General features: G+C 30.5%; 1 protein-coding gene across 1 annotated transcript; it reads right to left on the reverse strand.

Moving 5' to 3' along the window:
- Positions 1 to 277: 277 nt before the first annotated feature.
- Positions 278 to 20,384, reverse strand: LOC113374360 (the record flags this gene model as incomplete). The annotated part of the gene is made up of 11 exons (XM_026614456.1): positions 278 to 485; positions 565 to 667; positions 744 to 992; positions 1,072 to 1,168; positions 1,250 to 3,190; positions 3,262 to 3,421; positions 3,486 to 3,615; positions 5,184 to 5,418; positions 8,103 to 8,198; positions 10,973 to 11,192; positions 20,202 to 20,384. Coding segments are annotated over 11 exons (3,622 nt in total), but the record flags the coding sequence as incomplete, so codon positions are not given.
- Between the last annotated feature and the right edge of the window lie 3,593 nt (positions 20,385 to 23,977).

Genomic DNA, 23,977 nt, shown 5'->3' on the forward strand with positions numbered 1-23,977 from the left:
TTCATATGATTAACCTGAGACCGATTCTACTCACATTTTTCTTTAACTGTATTATCATTCTCCAAGCTATCACAATATTCAACATCGCTTATCAAATGATCGTATGCATTATGCTTAAAATAGCTTGGTGGAACATCAGACCAACGCTTCCTTGAGTATCCTCATGTTCCATTATAAACTTGTATCGATTGTACTCATGGGCCTCTGTAAGATAGTCTTTCTGGAACGCGCCTTGTTTCATTCTCTAAGTCTTCTAACAATTTTTTATCAGCTGTTTTCATTCTATTTGTATTATGGACCAAAGCTTGTAGGTGAATGGTAGGATAGATAATGGTTCTAATGATGCCAATAAGGTGTCAAATAATGATCGATGAGAATTTCCACCAGCGGAGTCTAATAACATGAAAGAATGTTCTGAATAATGCTTCTTTAACACAGATTCGCGAGTCTTGATGTAGGCTACCCATCCATCCAGTGAGTGCACACTAAAGATATAATAAATTGATCATAAACCAGATTTCTTTTAAATTTCAATATTTCTAAGTTTGTAGTTTAATAACTCACTTTAACAATCCAAAAATGAAGGCATTAAATTTATCCAGAATGTCCGTGATGCCACTAACATTTATTGCCATAACAAGCTCACTCAAAGATTGTGTTACTGGACCTAGAATTGAATAATATATGTCTTGATATTCTTTGTAATTAAGTAGAACAATTTTTTATTTCTAAGTTCTAATTACCTAATTGTGCAGATGCCTCCACAACATGCCAAACGGTATTGCTCACATTTCCAAAAGAAGTTTCAATATTAGGTTTCAGTCCATCAGAAAACAATGCAAACAAAGCTGGACAAAATGTTAGGAGAATTAAATTTCTGCAGGCTGGTGTAAGGGAAGAATCACCCAAAACTTTCAACTCGGTTTCATTTGTAGCAGTTGAAAAATGTTGTATTATTTTTTCCACTGCATTTGTCACAGTTGACACTAACACTGGAAAATAATAATAAAATATATTTAGATATATTTATTCACAAATGTACAAATAAGTTTATTTTTGTTCATTTCTTACCAAGCTTTTTGTTGATTCCTGATAATGGTTTTTCTGATTGATTATCGGCTGGTGCATTTATGTCCTTATTACTACTCATGGCACGTCCATTCTTAGCCTGGAATTAAAATCAACATTATAATTGAATTATATTCAATATAATTTTTTTTTTTTTTTCAAATAAAATTTCAATACTTACATAAGATAAGCGATTAACAATTGCAGAAACATTTGGTGAATTGGGAGGCGTTTCAAGATGACTGCCTTTAATTTGATTCACAGTTAAATCATTCGATTTCAAATGAGCAAACGTTTTCTTGGTTAAATTATTCAGATCGTTTTCAGCATTATTAGTTTTCAGTTCCACTGAATCATCTTTGTAGCACTCATTTTTATTGTTCATTGCGAGGTATTGCAGATAATTGAGACTTTCAGCATACTTTTTCTGTCTCCTCGCATTGGTGATTATTGAGTTATTGCATTTGGATTCTTTGGTATTTTCTTGATACTGTTTCAGCAGCTGGTATGGATCATCCAATGAAATTCTTTTGGACGCCTTATCCATATTGCTGCATTCTATATTGTCCGGTATAACGTCACAAGCACTAAATCTTTTTTGAATTATTGATGGGTATTTGGTATTACTAGAAGTGCGGTTTAGGCCCCTTGGTAAAGGTGGCCTGGGAGGAGAAGCTTCTGATATATCAGGCATGTTTTCATGTATCCCTGATATATGTCTGTGATGCTCGTGCATTGCTTCGGTGCTAGAATTATCATAGTGATAAGCAAATGATGGGTTGACATTAGTGTTACAGGAAGGACTATTTTGTGAAGATGAATCTGTTAAGATAGTGGATGATCCTCTGTATCCAGATGAAGGTTGAGTAGCTGTACTAGAACTAGAAGATACATTTGTAATGTGATTTCCCGTTAAAACATTTCCATCGCAGCTCAAAGGCCTCTGTTTGTGCCTTGCAGGGGGTGATACACAAAACAATGGTTTTTCTTCAGCCTTTAGAAAATCTTCTTTTTTGTCCTTCATGTGTTCTGATAATTCCGGGATGTCAACTAAAATTTTCCGGTATTCACAAGGCAAGAGCATGGTTAGGGAATCCCAATCTCTTATATGTCCAAAGCCTGTTTTACGAAGAGCTTCAACATCATTGCAAGATAGTGGCCGACGGTGTGCAAAACTTACATTTTTGTCAGCCTGACTGAACTTTTTGTATTTCAACGGGTATAGCAGCATTTTGCTGCAATCACTGTTTGTATGCAAAAAGTTCAAGTTCGGCAACGTGTAATTTGGATAAATTACGTATATGGGTATCTGCTTATCGTTGTTTTTGAGTTTAGACAAGAACGATGGCTCAATCACTTTCATAAAATCACTTATTTGACTAGATTTATCACAATGTCTACGTAACGAATTCGCTAGAAAAGAAGTTTGTACACTACAATCTATGGCCGCCGCTGCTTGACAATGGGTCCTATTTGTAATTTTCGACAAACAGTTGATTTGGGGAATTTTGGTATTCTGCGTACCTTCTGATGAGCTGCAGCTCAACACACTAACACTGCCGTTGGAGGAAACACTGCCACTCGCATTGTACAATCTCCCAAAACGGTTTTTATGATTATTACAAACTATGTGCTCGAAACTATTGTTATTATTCACATTAAACAAGTGTTTGGATTCTTTACAATTGGTTTGAGTTAGATTATTCTCGTTGAAAATTGATTTCACCGCCGTATTCTTGCTCAAAGTTTTCAGTTCTGTATCTCCTACATTGTTGGTATTGTTTTGGATCGAGATCAATCTATTATTGGTATTTAAAATTTTAACATCTGGTGAATTCTGCCTGTAAGCATTCTCATTGGCATAGGATTCGCCGCTGTCGCCTTCTGAATTGCTCGCTCCCCAACATTCTGAAGATTGGTCCATGCAGATGCTCATGCGTTCGTTGCTGATGCTCCTCTGTTTCATAAACAATTGAACCAGATTAAAATAATGATTCGGTTTGTTCAAGACATTTTGTCCGCCTCCCGTTGTATTATTCGAACCGCCCATGTCGGAAGAAAGTGATCCAGAAGCGTTGAATAACTTTGAATCGCGAGTGTGTAGTGGCAATTTTGAATTTAACTGAAAAAATATTAAATTTACAACAAAACCATCAAATAATAATAATTTTTATTCAAAACCATTATCCTTACGAATAAGTTCCTAGCCTTGGCTATATTTCTTCGCGAACGCTTCCTCACAATGGAACTGCAACCGCCCTCAGTTAAATTTGGCATACTCCGACTTTTATGTACATTTATCATGCTATGATTATTTCCCAATGACGTATCGTCACAAGACATATTGTGATGTCTAGAAATATAATATTTATTACAGCATTTTAATAAAAAAATAATATTTTTATAAAGAAAATTACCTCAAAAGCAGCATCTCACTGGATCGCTTCTTCAGTTGACTCAGGTGGTGTAGCCCAATTCCGAACCCATTGAGGAGCATACAGAATTTGTTGTCTTGCTCACGTTCTGTTTCTTCACCGAATTTTTTTTCTAAAATAAGAAATATATTATTATTCTAATAAATAGTAAAACTTGAACTTCAGAAAATTATTGAAATTTCTTTTTGACGAGTTATCATTACATCCGACAATTGTCGTTTGCTCGAAGAGTAAGAGTAAATATTTGAATAATAATGATAATTTGAAAGATAGTCAATATTGTAAAAGCAGATAATAATCTATACACAATGACATGGAATCATTAGCATGATTAAAAAAGATGGAGAAAAACATTTTCATAAAATCAGCAGCAAATACAATTATCAGCATGCGTAGATGAAAGTAGAGTTGAGTTTTGAGTATACTATACTACTGATTGATTTGATTTTGCAGATGTATTCTCATTGAATTTTTATATTAAGACTGTATTGTTAAATAATTAAAATATTGTCAATTAGTCAATATATTAACAATTATTCGGCGAAGAAATATAGATCCAATATTAATACAAAATATAATTAATAAATTAAAATAAAATAGACAAATCTTAGAAATTTTGTTGTTATATATCAGAAAAAATTAATTCATTAATATCTCTTCAATATATGGGTAAGGTTGCTTAAGTCGTACCCCCTAAGTAAATACGCCTACAATACTTATACAGCGCAATTAAAGTAAAAGAAATTTTTTGGCAATTACTTAAAATTTATTTATTAGGCTTATGATTAACTAAACTTCATTGTTTATTGTTACAATAGGTTTTTTTCGTTCTTCAAAAACGTTCCTTGCGGCTAGTCGCCTTAGTCATACCACCTATAGCCTTAGTCATACCTACTACAAAACAACTGTATAAAATTCAGTGTGATCAGTTTTTTCTAGTTATTAGTTTCCAAAACAAACAAAAATATCAAAATAATAATCAGAATTAAAATCAAATCAAATCAAAATAATACCTGAAAGTTACGAATGTTCTCATAAAATTATTTATTTTGGGTCCCAAGAATGGGCAATGGAATTGTTCAAGAAGATGAAGCCATTACAGATTACATCCACTTGATGATTTATCTTTTGAACAAAAATTGTTGAATATTGTATTGAACCATTATTTCTCAAAAATATCATCAAACGCCCCTTAATAAATCGATACGAGTAAGAAATTTTGTGCAGAGCACCATTTACGTAACAAGGCCTTTGCAGTTACAATTTAAAACTACTGACATAACCTAAAAAAATATTATTTGAAATGTCTGAACGATTGCCAAATAAACAATATAAATAAACTTTAAGGAAAGAAGTTATCATCCAAAATAATTGTCGCACATAATGTCTAAGCATCAATTCATAATGAGTTACTGAATCAAAACGTTAACGCGTTTGGGTTCTTCTTGACGAACCAAAAAATTGCATAACAATTTTTTTTTTAATTATATTTTTAACAGCAATCAAAACCTTACGTCCTATGAGCTGTTGGGCTGAAACTTCTCCTTACTTCATATTTTTTTAGATGGTAACCCAATGGTTAATCCATCCATATTTGATGATTTTTGTTAATAAAATTAATCTAATAGGGCTGACATTTTTATGCATAACAAATAAAGATTTTCCAATATTTCCACTTACCCAATTCGGAATATTCGCTCTCCTCCGAATACATGGTCATGCTGCCTTCAAATGCGATGGTGTAGTTGTTCTTATTGGCCTGGCACGTCAATATCAGATCCTGCTCGGAAAGCATGTCCAGGGAATCGACGCTGAAGTTGACGTCCAGTATCGGTGTCTCTTTGACGGGCGAGAACAGAAGCTCCGACTTGGTGATGGACATGTTATCTCGTACCGATGCCGAAAGATCATCGCACTGAAAGTGTCACACATTCATTTGCATAAGCCGATAATAATTGAATTATAATGAATTAAATATTGAATGTTGGACGAGTAACGTAAGATTAGTGATAAGATGTACACATGGTTGCCAGCAAAGTAAAAATTGAGTATGCGGTCACTATGAATAATCGCAAGAATATTCATTAAGGCCTGCATTGTAAAACATCAGTTTTCTTCTATTTTTTTCAACTTGGAGTTTATTTTTGCGAAAAAATCCGTTTTGCTAATTATGTTTTATAGACGTTCCAAGTCATTCTGAATCGAGTTAGACCAAATTTAAAAAAAGTATGTTTGTGTGTATGTGTATGTGAACCGATTTTTGCTAATTATGTTTCCTCGACATTCAAAGTCAATCTGAATCGAATTAGAACCAAATTTGGAAAAAGTATGTTTGTGTGTATGTGTACGTGAACCGATTTTTGCTAATTATGTTCCCTCGACGTTCCAAGTCATTCTGAATCGAATTAGACCAAATTTGGAAAAAGTATGTGTGTATGTATGTGAACCGATTCTTCGTAGATGTTAAACATTTTTTTTACGATTTCGATGAAACTTCGTATAACGATAGATTTTGCAGAACGAAATAACATTCTAAAATATTATAGGCCAACGATAAGCTGTTAAATTTAGAAAAATCGAAGATTAGCATTTTGCCGAAACATCTGTACGAGTTCTATGGTGTTTCGTAGGTACTACTGATTACAGTTGATATCTACACTTATATAAAAGGCTTTTTTAAAACCTAAAACGAATGAATCGAAATTTGCTAAAAAAAATTAAATTTATATAATTACAGATATTATAAGCATGTTGGAAAAACATAATTTGGTAATGTAAGTTTTAAGTTTTAACCGAAAAGGTGGAATAAATAGAATATCATTTCTTGTCGGAAGAGTTCATGCAACTTGCCATAAGGAGAAATGCTAGTTACTAGATTTTTATTAATATTTACATATGTTCTGGATGTCTGAGAAAATGTTGTGAATTTTATATGAAAATATTCTAAATTGTATAAAAATCTAGTATATTGACCATGAATGAGATAAATTGTTTGAATGCGCTGAATGTCTGAAAATGTAGAGAGATTGCCCTAAAAATCTTGTAAATTATCCCAAATGATGTAAATTATCTCTTGCATATTGTCCAAAAAGGTTATAAATTGTCTACAAAGGTTGGAGTTTTTTGAAAATTTTGTAAATTATTTAAAAAAAGATGTAGATCATCAGAAAATGTTGTAATGTTTGAAAACATTGCAAATTTTCTGAATAGGTTGCAAAAAACCTGACCATGTTGCAAATGGTATGAAAGTATCGTAAATGAAAGGCCACAATAAATCCGAAAAAAAATCACATAGACCATGGTAACTTTTTAATATAATTTAGTTAAAAATGATCATATCAAGATCAAAATGAACTCAAGTATCAAACATTTTTTTCTTGCCAAAATTCGATATATCTAACATGGCTCAGGTAGAACTTTTCTTAGCGTCAGATACATATAACTGACATGGCGTTTAACGTGTTTTTCTTCAAAGGCAAAAATGACGAATTTTTTAATCTATATGTTTGGAATCAATAAATTATTTGTCATCAGTACATAGTTAGTAGAACATTAAAATTAAAATAAATGTGATCCATAAAAATGAAACATCGTGGGCATCTAGATTGACATCATACGTTCAAGAAAAAAAGCGATGACATAATTTTAATTGATATATATATATATATATATATATATATATATATATATATATATGTATATATATATAATATGTATATGCAGAAAAAACACGATCTATTGAGTTCTATTTTCTAAACAGTGTTATTTTTTTTCCAAGTTCACATTAGCATAATTTAATTATGTCGCAGTAATATTTGCATATGACTTGAAAATATGTAAATCGCAGCAAAAAAAGTTTATCTTCAATATTCGCATATTAATCATTGCCACTTTCTCGTCACACTGATCTTAAATTAAAAAATAACTTATGTTTGAAAAATAACTCAAAATGATTCATTTATCAATTTTTTTTATAATTAATTAAGCGCTATATGGAACGCACATTTGCATAATTTTATTATTAATCAAAGTCTTTAAAAATGTGTTATGTTTCAGAATGTTATTCATATGTTATCGAACGATTTGGAAATTTTTAATAGACTTTTTATAAGCAACCAAATTATGTAAATTAATATATTTATAAATCCTAAATGCATATAATAATGCATAGATTTCGTTACATAACTTAGGTTCTTGTAAATTAGTGCTTGATGATACTTGAAAAATATTTTTAGAAAAATTGATTAATAATATTTTGGATAAATATAAGTAGGTCGAATGATTATAAAAATCAATCAATAGTTCAACTACAGTTAGAAATTAAAATTTATTTTACGGTGTACCAAAAAAACCTATTTTTATTAACTAATAAAATTATCATTTTACAGTTTAACCATACTTTTACTTCACAGTTTCAATTATTTTTATCAATAAATTAAAATAAACTATTTCATAATACAACAATGTGCTATTCAATCATTCAATGTACATAACCAGTACTGTGAATGTTTTTTTGTCTTACAAAATGTTACCCAAGAGAAAGTGTTACCGATAGTGATTGCAAAATTTTATTCGTTTTTATAGATAAAAAATCATTACCTGTGAAATACTTCTGGCGCCTATAGAAACATCCAAGTCTATTTTATCCAGGGTTGATCCGGTAATACTGGCAAACATTTCTCCTCTTCTCTCCGGCTAGAATAAAAAAAATTGAGAATTTAATCGAAATAAAAAATAATTATTTATGGCAAGATGAATTCATAACAAAAATATACATAACTATTTTTAAATTTGAAGGTCCAATTTGCCTTTCAGTAATTATACTACATGACAACACATAACATGTATCAAATAACAACCATCGAACTATGTTCTGTAAAATTACCACTTTACTCCTAATTATAAATTTTTTCCACTTTTTTCCTAAAATTTGTGATTCTGTGAGTCTGTTTTTGCTTCATAGGCGAGGTAAGAAAACAGCCACGTGGAAAACAGATCTAACGTCGTTTTTTTTTAATTTAAAGAGGATTTTACAAAGTACAAATTTTATGAGAGCATTCTTATCAAGACTTTATTGTATATAACTTTGCTCTAGTATTTCGGAAAAATATTTGTTAGTAGACTCTGAATAAGTAAATTAACCCTTTCAACTCGGATGCCGCCGCTCCGACGGCAAAATTCATATAAATCTCGGAATTCGCGAGTGGAAAGTGTTAATATAATTTTATATCTTGTAAAATTGCTTGTTTTTTAGATCTGTGGTCCTTTTTACCCATGGACCTTAAGAATCTTCTTACATTAAGGTGCCGCGCGATTGATTTTGCTCATGGCGAAATCCGGAAATTACTTATTCCGGTAAAATTAACCGGAAATCTTTGGCTATAAGTTCAATCTACTTTTTTAGAATAAAATTTATATTAACCGCATTATTGGAAGTCTGAATTTTTTGTGCCGTAACATATTTTCTAGCTAAATTATAAACGACTTATGAAATATTAAATAATGTAGGTATATATATTAAATAGTAGATAATTTACAACAAAATACTACCTAAAGCGTTAAGAAATATTCTTTCATGAATATGTAAGAATAAGTTTTTTTTTTTAATCTTTACCTATTTTATATGGAACATCAGCAAATTTTTGGTAATACTTGGAATTTCTAAATTGAATGCCAATCCAGTGATGGATGTCCGGGTATAAAGAAAACAGAATGCTCTCAATTTTAATGTACTTTTATAAAACTATTTTGTACTCTATTAATGAAGAGACATCTTATCACTTTTTTATATGCTCCAAAGATTTAACTTTCGCCAGATAAATTATCATGTGCATCAAAAATATAATTGATCATAATGATTCTATAATAGTAAATAAATCTATCATTCAAATAAGTAAATTTCAGTTGGCAAAAACTATCTATTCTTAATTTTTCTATACTTAGTATTCAAAAAGCATTTTACATGTTTGCTAGTCAACATAAATTTTTCAACATCGAATGAGATCACATTGTTTTCGTGTCAGTGCGTGATAGCATTTGTGATGATTCTGATAAGAAAGAAAACGAGAAGTGTTTGTAAAAGTTCACATCAGACTATTTGTTTTCATTTCTGATTGAACACATTTAAATAAAATCAGTTAACGATAAAAATTATAGTAAAAAACAATTTTATATTCTGAACGTTACAAATTATAGGAAATAAATAATATTGGTTTTTACTAAGGATCAGCTTTGGCAGTAGTTGTGGAACCGGGTAAATTTCCCCAAATGGGGTAAAAATTGCATTTTTGGGGGCAATATCAACTTAGACGAAAAAAATTCTAGGGTAATGATTAAAATAGTTCCCCGATCGCTGAGCTACGGGAATAAAATAACAAACTTCAGATTCGATACCCATCTCGGACAACTTGATGTCAAGCAGCTTGTCATCGGTTTTACTTGGAAATACAGGTAGCAATATGTTTCCAAGTGAAAGTAGCCCTTACTCGGCATTACTGCACCATTAAAAAATTCATCATAAAGACAGAAATTGTGATAATAAATTCATTACATAGATATAGGAAAATCTTGTTGTCTGTATTTGATATATTTTTAATATTAAAATTTCTTTAATATTGCTGACTTATTTTTAATTTAATGCTGCAATGCTGAGAATGTGATATTTTAACTTGGAAACATATTTCTGATCCAAATTTTCAAGTAAAAATGGATATCATTGCACGAGTTGCCTTTTAAAAAAGGAATTTTGAGAAGTATCTTCATTCAAGCATATAGAGCTCTTATTTCTGATCGCAGTTAAAAAAAAATTGAGCTATTTTTTCATACTCTCAAATATACATTATTGTCCCAAATTATGTTCTTACGATTAAGATATTTATTTACATTATAAGCCCATGTTTACAATATCATGTTTCTTTACTTTCTAAATTTTGCAATCAAGTTCGTTGTTTTGACTTTGCTAAATATTTTGGCAATGAACAGAGTATGTGCATACGTAAATGTGCCCACTCAAAATACTTCAAAAGTAATAAATGAATTCAAGAATAAGATTTTAAGACATTTGCCAAAACTGTGATTTTCTGTTTCTTCTAGCTTAATAAGATTTTGCAAAAATAGATAAATATTTGAATGGTAAAATTGAAAGATCAGAAGAAATTGTGAAACTGTAGCATCTGGTAATTCTATTAAAATAAGAGAAGCTTTCAGAATTATGATAATCTTTGGCAACTTTTTGTCATTATAAACGTAATTTCCAAGTAAAAACCGATGTCACTACTGCCTGACAACAAGTTGTTCAAAGTAGGTATCAAACCCGGGACCTCTGAATCAAGTCCCGCTGCTTTTAACCGCTTACCTACAGACTAGCTCTACTTTTCCAATTGAACACAATAAATTATACGACAATATTTTTTATTATAAGAAATAAATGATCTACTACTCCTTAATATTACTCAAATTGTTTTTATTACCTCCTGTTGCATTTGCATATCCGAGCACATGGTGGGCATGTGAGTGAGCAGTGAGTGTATGTCCTCTGTGCGAAAGCTCTCCATATCAGCTTCGGCCAAATTGGCGTCCAAATTTTTGGAGATGACATCGTAGTATCCCAAACTATCGATGCCAGTATACGAATTCGCTAGAGACGACAGTACACTCACTGGATGCTGGTGATTTCCTGGTTCTCGGTACCTGGGGAAAAAAATAATGGATTAGACTGATTATTCAACCACGTTATACCATAATTAGCAAAAAAAATTTAATCCTAATTATTTATGAAGTATACACATATGATACTGTGATACTATATGTAGGCATAAATCTTAAAATGCTTGAAGACAAAATTAACGATTCAAAAAAAATTATCCAACTATGATAGATGAACAACAAATTAAAAATTAACGTAGAAAAAAACCAAAACATTTATTTTCAAAAGAAAATAAACTAACACTTTATATAAGCAATTTTCAAATGAAAGTGTAAAACTAAATTTAGGTGGTGTGTTTTTTTTTTTTGGTTTTTTAAACTTCTGCATTACAATATATATTTATTGATGTTCATAGATCTAAATAAAATAAAACGAGTACAAAACAAATTTATATTTAAACTACATTTTAATTTTTTTGTTTTTACTATTCATGCAATCAGTAATAAATTCGTCATTATAGAGTCTTTGCAATGATTTTCAGATAAGTACTCAATGTCAAAATAAGTTCAATATATTTTTGAAACTATGTGCATGATGCGTGTCTAATTTATACAAATTAGTAATGGAAAGCGTAACCTTCATCTTGAATATATAATACATACACAAATGTAAATATAAAAATTATATATATATATATATATATATATATCCATGCCCATTATATATAAAAATTAAATTTTGCAAAACCGTGCAACCATTTTTTATACAATTAAGTAGAACATTCTTGTCATTCATCAATATCTTTGAATATTTAATTCAGGCGAGATATTTATATTACTAAACATTATTATTTTTTTTATTGAGAATGGGCTTTCCAATTCTCCTATGAAATTCTGATATTTTTGAAAATTATTTCATGAATTGTCATAGAATAAGTCTACTACACTTTCAATAATTCCAAAATACTGTTGCTGAATAGATAATCAAATCTAAAGTCATTATTCGAACTTGTCTTAAATTTTGATTGACAAAAAAAATTCGAACTTGGGTGTTTCGTAGAACTAGATGTGATCTCCTTTTTAACTTAAAAATATAGATGGAAATAAGTTTCCGAGAGAAATTAGCCCTTTGCGACATTCCTGGAATTCCGATAACTGTCTTCTAAACAAGTGCACATAATGAGGGAGTATCATCACAACATTCTATAGGGCTTTTTAGTTCAGATTGCTGTGCCAAAAAATCTTTGATCGTTTATGAGAAAAAACTAACTATTACTAGACCTGCCTTTTAACTAAAATATTATTATTAAATTATTATGATTTTTTCCCTTACAATTCAGTGACAACTTTTGCTTGTACTTGTATTTGTTCTAATTGTAAGATCCCATAAACAAGCATTGTGCGCAATAACGTCCGAAGGCCGCGTTAGAATCATTTAAGGGGGGCGATACATGTAATCGCCTTAATTTTTACCATTTTTTGAGGACTTTTTAAACTGGGAAGGAATGATTGAATCTTTTTGAACTTTTTTAGGGTTATTTATTATATATTAAAATACACAAAAAAAAATTTTTTTATTTTTTTTTTTAAATGGCTGCCGTAAAAATAAATCTGCCAAGACCCTCTCGGAAAACGCCATCAATTTGCGGGCGTTCTCACTTTTCGTACGGTGATCTGAATTTAAAAAAATTAGTTTGTACGTGTTCATAAAACATATATCTTCTAGTTAAACCAAAAAAAAATTAAAAAAGTCACAAAATCGTAAATTGGCACACCTTAGAAAAAAAAAGTTCGATTTTTCACCTTTTTTTTAATGTTTTTTTTTTGGTAAAAGGGTTAATTTTTGAAAAAATTTTTGGAATGTTTGAGGTTTAACTAGAAGCTATTACTGTAAAGTAGATGTGTGCAAAATTTCATTGGAATCGGTTGAGAACTTTTTGAGTTATCCCGCCCGCAAATTTCAAAAATGTCGTTTTGAGAAAAACGCGTTTAAAGTTTTGACACAGAAACAGATAAGAGTACAATAGCACTCAAGCGTCGAGTTGAGGCGTGGCACTTAAATGAGTTTTTATTGTATAAATAATGATAATTTTGTTTTGAATATTTACAGGCATATTTTTGAGATGTTATTGTAACGATTTATGAAAGAAAAAAAAATCGATTTTTTTTTTCTTGTTACATGTATCGCCCCTCTATCATATCATACACTGTCCTCTTGTCACCATAAAGTTGATGTCAAAAGTAATTGAGAATGATACTTTATTTTTGTTCCCATTGCCAAAAAGGAATAGATGAAAAACAATGTAAACAAATAGTTACAAATAAAATATGTCTCATATGCCTATAATATTTTAAGGAGTTCGTTTTAATCAGCAACTCTATCACCATGCCAAGTTTCATCAAAATCCCAGAAGAGTAAACTTGAGGTTGTCCTTCTAAGTTACATTTCGTTAAATTTATATAGTAAATAAGTTTTTGTATTAATACTACTAAACTATTGTAGTCCTCGTGAAAAAACTAAATTAACTAGGATATGAAGATAAAAGTAATGTATGTTCAAAAATCATTGTGATAGAATTTCAATAAATATGTAGAACGTCGTGTAATGAAATATAAAAATAATATTGAAGGCTAAATGCTCTAGCAGGTTTAATCACTAATTCACTACTGCTTGATATTAAAATATCCAAGAAAGGAATAGAAACTTGTGGTATATTATAATTTGATATTTTTCAAGTTTAGAAAATTCCGAACCAATTACATCTGCACTCTCTAAGTGTAAATAATTAATTTTCTAATCCATGTGCATCGTTTTCCATTTACAAAACAGGTATTTTCATCTACTTAAAGAATGTGCTGATGCAACAAAGTAGATACATGTGTGACCTTAAATAACATTTATTATTTTTTGCTGACAATTGTAACTTGTGATTAGGTTATATTTACAAATGGTATTATGGAAGACAACCTGATTGTTGTTTTTAAATAAAGATTTTATTTATAAAAGTTATATTTTTAATTCGTTGCAACAATCAACTTTAGATAGTTAGATTTATATTTTGAAGTGAAAAAGGATATCACTACTGCTTGATATTAGGCTGTCCGAGATAACAATTGAACTTAAAACCATGTGGTTGTATGACCTAAGATCTAACTACTTTTTTCAGATATGTTTTTTAACATCATGTTAATGTTAAACACATTTGCGATAGATTTTAATTTAATTACTTAGCACTGATTTTAAGATCAACATAAGTTTCACAAAAAAATCTGTTTCAGGCAGTACTTTTTTTTAATCTAGCTTTTCTCAAGTAATAATTAAGCCCCCAATAAGACAGGGATATTTGTTTATTTTTTTGAAAATAGACAGATGTGTAACTATTTATTAATTTTTGCAACAATTGCTGGAAACTGTCATATTTGTTTAGGAATTGAAAATACACGTTTATACCATGCATTCAAAATTACGAAGCTTTAATATCAAATAAAAGTTTTGACTAAGAGAAGTTTGCTCAAGTATAAGGACTCGATTAGGTAAAGGTCTTAAATTTTTTTTTTTTTTTGATAATTTTGTTATAAAATTGAATATTGAGTAAAATTTCAGATACTTACATCATACTTAAATAACAATACACTTAAAACTACTTAGTTTATGAATTGAAAAAAAACATTAGTTTTATGAAAAAATGCAATTTTATGCATTCTTTTGTAATTCGAGGATCGTTCAAGTATCAAGTACCCGAGCAGTTGTCTATGTCTTCTTTCCTGTTAATTATGTTGTAAAATTTAATTTCTACAAATTAATAATGAATATAATAACTAAATCATTTTCTATATCCCATGGCTGCAAAAGCAAACAACAATAGAATTATTATATCGCCAAGCTCGAACAGTCACGAGATTTTGACCTCAAAAGTCGAACCGCGAAGTACAGCCTGTTGTCTGTCCGTCAAATAGTCGGTCTAATGTTTATAATCATGAGGCAGCTCTTTATATGGAGTATCTTACTGACGCAATAAATATTCTAGATGCCTTGGAGCTTATTTGTGGCTGATTCATACATAAAATTTACAGTTTTCAATATCTGACAAAGAAAATTGTTCGACGGTAAGCGTTTAGCCCTGTGATCATCTAGGTTCTTCAAATCGCGCTTTGAACAACCAAACTTTGGACAACCGCGTTTTGGAAACTTGATAGCAAGTATTAGTATTATTAATTTTACTTGAAAATATAGATTATAGTAGTTCCAAGTAATAACAGCCCTTTCTAAACTTAAAATTTATCGCCACTAACTTGTAGCAAGGCCAATCTATAATATAAACCCCAAATCTGTCTGAAGGTAATCATTGGGTTGCCTTCTAAAAAATACCGTTGAATAGTATCTTGACAAAAGCTTACAGAACCTTTAGTTCCAATTGGTGTTCACAATATAGACAATACTAGTGTACATGGCATCGTGCCTTAAGTCAAATTGCTGGAACTTCCCGTACCGAAAACTAAATTATTAAAAAAAACTTTGCAACTCTGAAAAAATTAGATTTTTGAGAAACTTTGAAATTTTTGAAAATATTTGACTTTTTTGAAAAATTTCATTTTTTTATATTTTAATTTTTTTTGTATTTTGATTTATTATAAAAAAATTGAACATATTTTTTAAGCAATAGCATAGCTGATTTGGAGTCGAAACATCGAAGCGCGTGAACGCCGCGTAGTCGTCTAACGTGTAAACATTGATACGGAAGCCATAGAAATGTACATAAAATTTGTACTTATTATTATAATCTTTATAAAATATCTGATAACACGATGTACATATGTCTAATGTTCATTTTTGACCGCCAAATGGCATTATTTTTTACTATTTTTATTGGATCTCCCGAGACGCTGGACCCCCCTGCCTTTACAAAAATTTCACCAGTTGTTCATTTCGTAAATACAAGTAAAATCTTTTTTGAATTATTTAAATCGGACGCTCCGTTATCAAAAACTGAAATACCATTTTTGGCCCTTTTTCCCCGTATCTCCGAAACGGCTAGACCTGCCTTTGCCTACTAATCAGCACGTCTCCTTATCGTAGGAATCGAATTTTTTTGAAGTATTCATATTGGTTGATCAATGTTCGCGAAATCGTCGACAAAAATTTGTATCCACACACACGCACACACACACACACATATACATCCATTTTTTTAAGGTATGCCAAAATGTTCAGAAACCTTTGAAACGTAAAAATATGTAAAAAATTTCATTTTCGATTTTTTTGCGATTACTATAACTTACACTTCGGGAAGTTAATAAGAGATATTGGTCTTTTATTCCCTTTAAAAATGATAACCCCAAAAAAATCAAATTTATTACCTTTGTGTGTTTCCTTCTTCTGCCATTATAAGTCAATTAGTAAAAAGTATTACTCAAAAACGTGAATTAATATTTAAATATCAACTCATATTTTCACATGTTACGTTGTTTGCTAATCTTTTGTTAATGATTTCAGTTCTAATAAATTGTAGCAACACAAGTTAGTTGGCTACGAGTGCCAACTAAATAAATTATTATTGCAATCATATACAACAATTTATCAAAACGATTGTTTTCATATAGTGAATCAACATTAATATCCATTTTGCGCATATTTCTGTTATTCGCTAATAATTTGTTTATAAACTCGCTTATAAGTACAAATACATTCCAATATTTATTGCAATTATATATAGCAATTAACCGACTAGAAATATGAGGTAAGGCATCGAGTATTTTATAAACATTTAATGGAAAACGCGATATAATGTTCATACTATTTTATCTGATTGTAATACCAAATATACTTGACTCATATTATGAAAATGACTCAATATTGCGCATTAAATTATTAAATTGTTAGATATGTTTTATTATAATAATAATTTCATATACGAGGTCTGTTCAAAAAGTACCCGGAATTTTCGTTTTTTCAAAAAAATATTTATTTATTCGTCTACATTAATGTGGTCCCCTTCAAAGTAGTCCCCCCCAGATATAATACACTTATGCCAGCGTTTTTTCCAATTTTCGAAGCACCCTTGATATTCACTTTTTGATATGTCCTTGAGCACTCTCAGCGATTTTCTTCAATCGAGGAAAACCGCCGTCCTTTCATGGGTCTCTTCAACTTTGGGAATAGGAAAAAGTCACACGGAGCCATATCTGGTGAATTTTGCACTTTGCAACACTTTATTTCATTTTTTACGCAAAATTTAATACAAATTCTTGACTTTTCAATTCTTCCATTGTAAAAATCGCCGAGCTCAGAAAAACACGTCGAACCTTAGCGACTACCACAGACAAAGTAAACAGTGAATATAGCTGAAAATTTCATCATACTTTAGGGGCATGTATACCAACACAATAAAAAAAAAATTTTGACAATCAGACACTCCAGACCCGCGAAATTTAATTATTAGTAATTCCGGGTACTTTTTGAACACACCTCGTATATGTATGTCTACATTATTTTAACAATTAGAACTGTTTTGTGTTCTATAAGGTGTTGCGACTTATTTCGGGTTCTATATCCATTTCAAACAGCTTGATATCAAGCACTAGTAATAATAGATTTTAATTTCTTCAATAACGCGACCGATTACGGGTTCTATATCAATTTCGAACAGCTGGATATCCAGCAGTAGTAATAACAGATTTTCATTTCTTCAATAACACGACCGATTTCAGGTTTTATATCCATTTCGAACAGCTTGATATCAAGCAGTAGTAATAACAGATTTTAATTTCTGCAAAAACGCGACTGATTTCGAATTCTATATCCATTTCGAACAGCTTCATATCAAGCAGTAGTATAACAAATTTTCATTTCTTCAATAACGTGACTGATTTCGGGTTTTATATTCATTTCGAACAGCTTGATATCAAGCAGTAGTGATAACAGATTTTCATTTTTTTAATAACGTGGTGGTACATATCTGTGATACATATCTGTAGTTGCAAGACCAAAGCCTTAACCACGGAGTCACGGATGGCTCATGTGTTTAAGTGACATTTATAGTTTTCAAATAATTTAGAATTTTATGTTTTTGTACTTATACTTCAAAACTGCGGTAGTATCTTCTTTAAATTTTTTAAATATTTTTTTATTAGTAAAAAAAACAAATAGAATTCTTTAGTAAGCAATCCAATTGCTTAATGTGTAGTCTACCTAATTTGCCTTTTCTTAATTTTCCAGTATTTTAAAAAATTGTACATTGTAATAGAATTTTGATTTAACCATATAATTTCCAAATGTCTTTAGTAATGGATCTAGCAAATTAATAAAGAAATTGTATCAAATTAATTACCATGAGTAGAAGTTACCAGCATTACTTCTACTTTAACTAAATAATATAATTGACTAGGGGGCGCCCATTAATCACGTGAGCTAGTTTTTAAGGATTTTTGGGTCCTCCTTCCACCTTGGTGATACATGGTGATAATCAAAATTACTCCCCCTCCTTCATCAAACATCACGTGTATTTTTAGTTACCTGAAAAAACTGTCAAATTTTTGATTTTTTTTGAAAATGTTTGAACATTTTTAAAAATAAATATTAAAAAATAATTACACGTGATATCTTACTATACCACTCCTCCCCCTAAAAACCTCACGTAATTAATGAACGGCCCCCCTAATAGTAAAACTAAGTTTCTACAGAATAGTCCAGTCATTTGGTCGTCTTGCCGGTACAGTACTCCGGGAATTCTGAAAATTGGTAATCTTATAGAGTTTGAGGTGCTCTTTACGAAAATCAACTTTGCCACCTCAAATTTGAACGGCAAGTTACCGCTATATTGAAAAAATGGCGTCATAAAACAGCTTTTTAAAATATCTACTTTCTGGCTCAATCTACGATAAAAGTATCTATGTACGAATTAAACTAGAGAAAATTTCCTACAATTCCTTAGAAAACCGTTTTTTTGTAAAATTGATAGTTTGAGAGTACGGCCGCCTCAAAGTCTTTGCTGCTCTCGCCGTAGTATCAAATCTCCCCATATATGACAGTACTTCGAACTTGACCACAGTCTCTCTAATAATTAATATTTTCAATGTTAAATTGAGCGAATAAGATCTTAAGCGATCTAATTCAAATATTTTTCGTTTTTTTTTTGCTAATTTTTTAACACTTCAATGGCAAAGTAGCTGTAAATATACTTATAGCTTGAGTAGCACCTTACAGCTTCAAGTAGCTTGAAGCGTTAAAAAAATCAGCAAAAAAACAGAAAAATATTTGAATTATTTTATTTTTAGATCTTATTCGCTCAATTTAACATTGAAAATATTAATTATTAGAGAGAATGTGGTCAAGTTCGAAGTGCTGTCATACATGAACAGAATTGATACTACGGCGAGAGCAGCAAAGACTTTGAGGCGGCCGTACTCTCAAACTATCAATTTTACAAAAAAACGGTTTTCTAAGGAATTGTAGTAAATTTTCTCTAGTTTAATTCGTACATAGATACTTTTATCGTAGATTGAGCCAGAAAGTAGATATTTTAAAAAAGCTGTTTTATGACGCCATTTTTTCAATATAGCGGTAACTTGCCGTTCAAATTTGAGGTGGCAAAGTTGATTTTCGTAAATAGCACCTCAAAATCTATAAGATTACCAATTTTCAGAATTCCCGGAGTACTGTACCGGCAACAGCCTTTTTTTGCACCAAATGACTGGACTAGAAGAAATAACGAATAAATGTGAAATTACATTTTTATACGTAGCAGACACCACATACGCAATGGGTGTTTTTTGAAGTCTTTTCTTTGGAAACTTAAGAGACTAAAAGTTTTGGGTTAATTGATTAGGATGAGACATCTGTTTTCTTTGTGTCTGGTTGCAAACCGTATTATTAATTCTCGTATAGAGCAGCCATATTGGTGTTCTGATGTAGAAACCAGTTTTAAAAATAATTATAGTACTTGCGCCTTTTTTGGTAATATTTAGAATGTCTAAATCTCTAATGCCAATCCAGTGATTGCACCGTCCGGGGTAAGATGGTAAAAACATATGTTTCAATTACAATTTTTCGCTTACCCGTAGTCCAAAAACCACTGGTAATCCGAGTTGTCGTGGGTGAAGTCCTGGGAAGACGTGATGCTCCCATAAGTACTGCCCGTGGTGAAGCATGGTACATGGCTAAGTTTGTGGTTACTGTTACAGTCGGAATCCGGACTCTCCTGCTGATGTTTACGTTCGTGCATCCTCTGTGCAAAATACCTGAAAAAGATAATGGTCTCATTAGTAAACTAATATTTCGTTTTGGATAATAATTAGAACTTAAGAATCCTAGGAGCGAGGTTGGGCAAAAAAAAACAGCCGAATTCAAAGCGCGCAGCAAACGCACACAGCGTTATAGACCTTTTTTAACACGTTGACTGCGGTATGGGTAGGAACTAGTTGTTTCTACTATGCTGATAATTTGGGGATGGATTTAAAGTGATACTATCGACAGCCGCACCAGGAAGGAATGAAAGGATGTCGACAACCGCAGTCAACGTGTTAATAAAGACATATTTGGATTTCTTTTAATTTTCTTTTTTTTTTGATAAATCACCTGGCAGAAAAATTGTATGTAGACCTATGTTATGTACATACGGCCATACATAATTTTTAACATCTCCTAACATCGTCAAAAGTATTTAGAAATCAATATGAAGAAACATTTTTTATTTAGTCTCCCATTTAGAAATATTACTATTCAAGACATTCGTGTCCATTAGAGATCTGTGCAATATGAGTAAAAAAATCTGAAGGGTGAAACATAAAATAAATAGGAAAATATTTTCGAAAATCTTCATTTTTTGCAACATAAATTTTCTTAATAAATTTGCAACATAATATTGATTTTGCAATCAATATCAGATATAAATTCACTTGATCCATGTTAACTTTATTAGCTAATTTGGTTAGAAAGTTATCAAGGAAACTCAATATATCAAAGGCAAATTTTTTTGCCTGGAAAAACACTTTGTCACACATATATGATTGACTGACATAGCTCTTTAAAAAAAATTTCCCGATAAGAAAAACTTTTCAGGTCAATTTGTCAGACACACATGTCTGACATGGCTCATGTAGAACCTCGTGATTGACATGGCGATTAACGTGTTAATGTGCATTATTTGTGGATCTGTTACTCTTTATTAAATTACCTTTGAATATGATATAAGATTGTATGTCGAAACGTTTGGAAAAATAACGATTCTCTAATATATTTTTTATTTTATTTGATATCCTGAACATTTTATGCACTTATGTTAACATCAGATTTATATTAAAAAATATGATAAAGAGCTTTTGCTATTTTCTAACATCGACATATGTATATTAGGGTGGTCCTTAATATGGACATTTTCGAATTTCCTTGCTCTCAAGAGATCAAATGGTTCCAAATTGATAAAAAAACAATTCTCTGAAAGTTTTAGCTCTTAATATTAATTTTTAGATAGTGCGCAATTCAATCAAACTTCGTATGGAAATAGCATGGAATTTTTTTTTTGAAAATTAATAAAAAAAAATTGTTTAGGTTACTTAGCGACAAATGATTTAAAAGTGAAAATTTTCGTGTCATTTTTTATTGAAAATTCGACGCTCTGAAAATTTTTTGAAAATTTTCTCATGCTATTTCCATACAAAACTTTGATTGAATTGCGCTCTATCTAAAAGACAATATTAAGAGCTAAAACTTTCAGAGAATTGTTTTGTATTAATTTGGAACCATTTGAGCTCTTAAGAGCAAGGAAATTCGAAAATGTCCATATTAAGGACCACCCTAATGTATATTATGCAAAAAGTAACCAAATTAAAATATGCAATTAATAAAAAAAATCTCTAATTTTTTTTCTTCAATTCAGACTCGGTATAATAACTTGTAGACAATGCGACTCTACATACGTCGTAAAACAAGTAATAAAATTTTACAACTAGAAACAACTCTAAAAAATGTTACATTTCTATCTATATATACAATTCTTTTCTCTAAATATATAAATTTTGACATTTTTGTGACACATCGTGATCTAATTTTAACTGTCGTTATACGTGAAAGAATGTGAAACTGTAAAAAAAGTGTTCATTTATAGTTTTTATATAAAAATCTACTCTAAATCTACTCAACGTCTAAATATTCATAACCAATTAAAAATAAATTGTTAATATTAACATCAATAAATATATTATATAATAGGTAATATAATGTACAAATCATATTAATATTAAAAAAAATTAAACTTGTATTAAAAAAAATTGTCAGCTCAAATTAAGTCTAAAACAAACACTTACAAAACGAGCTTTTTTTCTATTTGTATTTCATTTCCTCATAATTTAAATATGCAAATTATATTCATTTATGATTACAAATAATTGAATAATCGCACTTAAAAACTTTAATGATTCATAACGATTCAATTCAAAAAACAAGCTCTACACGTTTTTGTTTTGACACCATTTGTTGTTACAAACAAAAATGTATTGTCTCCATATTTTATGTTAACTTATGACTAATGTATTTATTTTACATAATGTTTAGTCGAGCAATTGTTTCAGTATTTTTATTTACATGTACGAGGTGTGTTCAAAAAGTACCCGGAATTACTAATAATTAAATTTCGCGGGTCTGGAGTGTCTGATTGTCAAATTTTTTTTTTATTGTGTTGGTATACATGCCCCTAAAGTATGATGAAATTTTCAGCTATATTCACTGTTTACTTTGTCTGTGGTAGTCGCTAAGGTTCGACGTGTTTTTCTGAGCTCGGCGATTTTTACAATGGAAGAATTGAAAAGTCAAAGAATTTGTATTAAATTTTGCGTAAAAAATGAAATAAAGTGTTGCAAAGTGCAAAAATTCACCAGATATGGCTCCGTGTGACTTTTTCCTATTCCCAAAGTTGAAGAGACCCATGAAAGGACGGCGGTTTTCCTCGATTGAAGAAAATCGCTGAGAGTGCTCAAGGACATATCAAAAAGTGAATATCAAGGGTGCTTCGAAAATTGGAAAAAACGCTGGCATAAGTGTATTATATCTGGGGGGGACTACTTTGAAGGGGACCACATTAATGTAGATGAATAAATAAATATTTTTTTGAAAAAACGAAAATTCCGGGTACTTTTTGAACAGACCTCGTATAATACCCAAGAAAAATGTGCGAGTTTATATTTTTTCTGGTCATTGTGGTTTCGTGGTTAGAGTTATGGACTTCAAACAAGTTCAAATTATAATTTCCAGACTATTTATATTTATTTCTATTATAATGGCACCTTTTTATTATTATTGAACCTAGGGCGTAGACGAGACTCATAATGCATTTCTTGCAATTGCGACATGACTTGTGAAAGTTTTGTGCAAGGTAATTGAAAGAAGAAATTTTGCATTTGCTCATTTCATATTCATTTCTAGAAACACTTTGGGACCTACGGGGTTATAATAAAGCATACAAAACACAATATTTGAATTCAAAATTATAGTAGTGTCATCCATCACAAACTTAGGAGGTTATTGTATTTTAGTGTGCTGGTAAGAACTAAAAATATAATAGTTGTGTAGTAGACGCTACTGAGCACAATCCTAAAAAGAAAAGTGTCTCGAGGGTAAAATAGGAGAATCATGGAAGCAAAAAGTTAAAGTTAGGAAAGGAAAATACATGAAAAAATTGTAAAAAGGCGGGATGGTATAGTAGTAATGTAAATATTTTTTTTGTTGTGACTCACACCACGGACCTGCTTTCGAGCAGATTACCATTTGTTATTTTTATTAGTGCGAACCAAATAGATAGATGGCTCTGTGACAGCATAGGATGAATAATTTCTTTTAG

This window comes from Ctenocephalides felis, unplaced genomic scaffold (assembly GCF_003426905.1).
Source record: "Ctenocephalides felis isolate EL2017-DRISC unplaced genomic scaffold, ASM342690v1 CF-g0.4_SCAFFOLD_01741, whole genome shotgun sequence".
Taxonomy (NCBI): Eukaryota; Metazoa; Arthropoda; class Insecta; order Siphonaptera; family Pulicidae; genus Ctenocephalides; species Ctenocephalides felis.